At 35.7% G+C, this 4154-nt stretch overlaps 1 protein-coding gene across 1 annotated transcript; it reads left to right on the plus strand.

Annotated features, from left to right (window-relative positions):
- Window positions 1-226: 226 nt before the first annotated feature.
- LOC107829944 (uncharacterized) lies at window positions 227-3515 on the plus strand. Its single transcript, XM_016657419.2, has 6 exons — window positions 227-509; window positions 935-970; window positions 1742-1943; window positions 2769-2847; window positions 2961-3078; window positions 3215-3515. Exons 1-6 carry the CDS (start codon window positions 337-339, stop codon window positions 3237-3239), a joined length of 633 nt encoding a protein of 210 aa, XP_016512905.2. The 5' UTR covers window positions 227-336; the 3' UTR covers window positions 3240-3515.
- Window positions 3516-4154: the final 639 nt, after the last annotated feature.

Raw genomic sequence — 4154 nt, forward strand, 5'->3', positions numbered from 1 at the left:
CTCTTTTTTATACCCCAGGCCCCCGTTAGCCTTCACATTTTTGTGTCTATGCTTGTTTTAATATACTATAGTTTTTCTCGTGTACGCATCATGCTGATCCCCTTGGAAACTTCTTGATCTGTTCTCTTCTGTTACAAAGTAAAAAACTGCACTTTCCATTTGGCTTTTTTACTTTTCTATTATCAGTCAAAATTGCAAAATCCATAAAATATAAGAGTAATTCTTACTTTGTACTAAGCAAGTATATAAATACCAGAAACTCTCTTATCTATAAATTGCTATACTCTTACATTTCCTTCTCATCTCCAGTCTTTACTTTAGAATACAGTAAACAGCATGAGTATCAACAAGGCAGCTTCATTTTTACTTCCTTTGGTGTTTTTCTTGGCTTTATCCCAAGAATTTGTTAATGGGCGCCCTCTTATACTTTCACTGACCAGACCCAAGCCAGATGATGCTGCCCTCTTTGCTCGATGGCTTGTTTCTCAGAGTTCTTGGGGTGTTCTTAAGTAAGTATTTTTCTTCTGTCTCGTAGACCATAGCTTTAATTTTCTTACTTAATTGCGTGAAATTATCGAATTGGTATCTTTTTGTCAGAAAGATCGAATCTTTTACTGTGGTCTATGATTCTTAGCCAACCCCAACTAGTTTGGGATCTTGGGGTGTTGATTGATTGGTTTTTCTTGATTTTTATTTCTTGCTTGATCAGATACAGTTTCATTTTCCTACCCCCTTGTCGATTTTAACATGTTAAAATCTGAATTACAGCTGCTTTGTTGTCTATTTGTGGCAGCTAAAGTCAACTGATTGGCTATAACAGTACTGGCTTAAAGATTGTTGTTAACAATGGAAAAATGAATGACACTACCAAATTGCTGATTAAAAGCCCTGGTAATTTAAACTGACAGCTGATTTAGTGACCTTTCTTTTGCAGTACTATAGCAAGTGATATGGGAGGAGCACCGTTCGGGTATGTTAGACATCTTTGGACTTTGTTTGGGAAACTCTTTCATTTGTTTCTTGCACATTTAACTTCTGCCTATGTATAGATTCTGATTATCTTACCGTCTTAAATTCTAAAAGTGGAATATGTTTGAAATGCATTTTAGCAGTAAGAGTATCTTGTTGTTCAGAAATCTCATACCAATACAAAAAAGAAAAAGTTCTGAGTGTCCTTTGTTTGATGTTCAGAAGGGGAATGGTCAAGCAGATTGTCGTAATGTTAATTGGTATTAAAAATGTATTTTGTTTCAGAATTATTCTTAGCAGATAATTTATCCCATTTCTTATACCATCTTCTAGATAGCACGATCGTATATCAAGTATCACTCTAGGAAAAGGAAAGGTCTACATGATAAGAATGGACCTTGGGCCTAACTCAACACCAAAAGCTAGCTTATGAGGTGAGGATTGCCCAAGACCATATAAGGAGACCAAGATACCCATAATCCACCGATGTGGGACACAACTCAACACTACATAGAAAAAGTTGAAAGGTGATAATCTTAATTGAGGAAATAGTTCTTTGTTCAATTTTGAAGGGATTGGGGCTTTGAAATCTTTAAAAGCTCTCAGCGTAGAACTTTATGTTTCTTGAACCCCAAGTAACTTTAGGACTAGAGATGAAGGATTTGTCGAATGTGATCCTTTATGGATATGAAGCTGTTTAATCTTATTTTTGTTACCAGTCATAACTTGTTTTAGTAGTCTTGAATCTCGTGAAGTACATTGTGTTGTGCAGGAATGTTGTCTCATTTAGTGATGGGTTACCGGACAAAGGTCGTGGCATACCGTACTTCTACTTAACAACTCTTGATCCCACTGCTAGAAATGCATTAAAAGACCAGAGATCATCACTTACAATCAGTGAGTACGCCATTGGAACTTGTGGCAAGACAGATCCTGAGAACCCATCTTGCGCCAAAATTACCCTCATAGGGAAGGTAGTTTCACTAACAACTCCTCTCTTTTAAACAAGAGTTCTTTGCAGCTGGATGAATATTCTGTATCCCACTCTTTCAGGCCATTTTCTTCACTCCAAAGTTCAGCGCATCCCGTAAATATTCCCTTAGCTCTACATTTAGTTGCTATGCCCTTTAGCAGTAAGAAATAGTTTTTGCATTTGTGGATGGTACAACATGATAATGCTCTTCTGTGACCAAATTTCCAGCTGGACAGTTAAAAATTACTGAACCTTATGCTAGACTGAAGATGCGGTGGCAATTTTTACCATGTATTTACAATTTTGTTTAATTTGAGTCTTCCTAACATCTCAATATTATGCTTGCTCCAAGAATTTTGAAAGTATACTTGCACATCACTGCGCACATTTTAATTCTGAAACAGACTGCTAGTTTGAACTTTCAAATAACCGGTGATCCGTAGTAATCATTTGCGTGCAAATTTTGCATTTAGGCACTGTAGTTGGTTGGCATCAATGTTGAAAGAGATAAGAGGGGAGTGAAAAAATAATACTACGTTTTTTATCTACTTGTTAATTAATGCTAGAAAATGTCATAATATGTATACTTGGAATCTGGTTTCACTATGGTCGCTATTGTTCTATGTTGTGCTAATTGAAGCAATACGATGTGGATGGGATGCACTTGGTAAGCATTTGAACAAGCTGCTGATATGCAAAATTATGGCTTGAATGACAAAAAAGCTAGAAGTTGCTTGTCCGTTTTGTAGTTTCTTTGTTCTGAACTATCAAAATATCATCTACATTCTTGGTAGCATTATCATACTTTGTCTTTGTGTTGATTTAGTTGAAATTGCTTAATGGAGATCCAAAGGAAACTACCTTTGCTCAAACTGCTTTATTCACAAAACACCCTGAGATGAAAGGTACATGTCATCTTCTAGACTTGAGCTGCCATTCTGAAGTACTACCATCACCCACCTGTGCTTTATTTTGTTAATGGAACTTCTCATGGGTCACTATTTTGAACCAACGGCAGGTTGGCCCAAGGGTCACAATTTCCAGATCTTCAAATTAGAGATTGAAGAGATATTTATGATCAACTGGTTTGGCGGTCCCAAACCTCTTACTGTCGATCAGTACTTGCAAGCTAAAATGTGAGTTTAGAGCAGTAAAAAAGTTGCTAAATAAAAAGTCAGATATTGTATTTTCTCAATGAATAAATAAAATAAAATAAAAATTTGCCGTTTGTCTTAGTGATGTCATTCCTTATTTAACATGATCCATACACAGGGATAGCCGCACGGCCATTGAATGAATGCCCTTTACATATACAATCTGCAGACATGTTCTTTGCAACTGAAGCTTTCACAATGGTTTATATAAGAGAGAAAAAGGACAGCTGTGAATAGGATTTACTTGTTAAGTTCGTTATCATTCATTCATATATATGCATTGGGCAAAATGTATGATTTCTTCAACATTCATTGTGATTCTGACTTGTAAATTATGAAAGTTGTATGTGAATATCCTTTTAACTGATATAGCTGCAACTGATTGTTGCAACATAATAAAGCATCAATCATCTGCTTGAGATGCCGTAGTTTTTCGTTTCACAGCCAGCAAACTCTGGTTTATAGCCTGTTTGGCCAAGCTTCTTTTTGGCCAAAAGTGCTTTTTTGGCCAATCTTTTTGGAAGGAAAAAAAGTATTTTGAGGAGAAGCAAAAACAGTTTTGGAGAAGCAGAAAAAAGTAGCTTCTCTCCCAAAAGCAATTTTCTGAGAAGCACTTTTGAGAAAAATACACTTAGAAGCAGTTTTTTAAAGTTTGGTCAAACACTAATTGTTGCTCAGAAGTGTTTTTCAAATTAATTAGTCAAACACAAACTGTTTTTCACCAAAAGTACTTTTGAGAAAAGCACTTCTCAAAATAAGTTGATTTTTGCAGCTTGGCCAAACAGGCTATTAGAGTTGTGAAACAAGCTTGACCTTTGTAGGTCTTTTCTTGACTCTGGTTTAGTGCAATATCCATTTCTTTTGTGGAAGACACTCTCTCTTCTTGATCATCCCCGTCATTGGATATTATTAGTATGTTCTATGAATGGCTTGTTTGATCTCAAGTCGATAAATAACTTTAGGTCTCTACTTTATATCACATTAAGGAGTCCTTTGGTAGGGTGTATAAGAATGGTAATGAACAAGGTGTATTAGTAATGTTGAGATTATTTCTTATT

Source organism: Nicotiana tabacum, chromosome 3, assembly GCF_000715075.1.
Source record: "Nicotiana tabacum cultivar K326 chromosome 3, ASM71507v2, whole genome shotgun sequence".
Lineage (NCBI taxonomy): Eukaryota > Viridiplantae > Streptophyta > Magnoliopsida > Solanales > Solanaceae > Nicotiana > Nicotiana tabacum.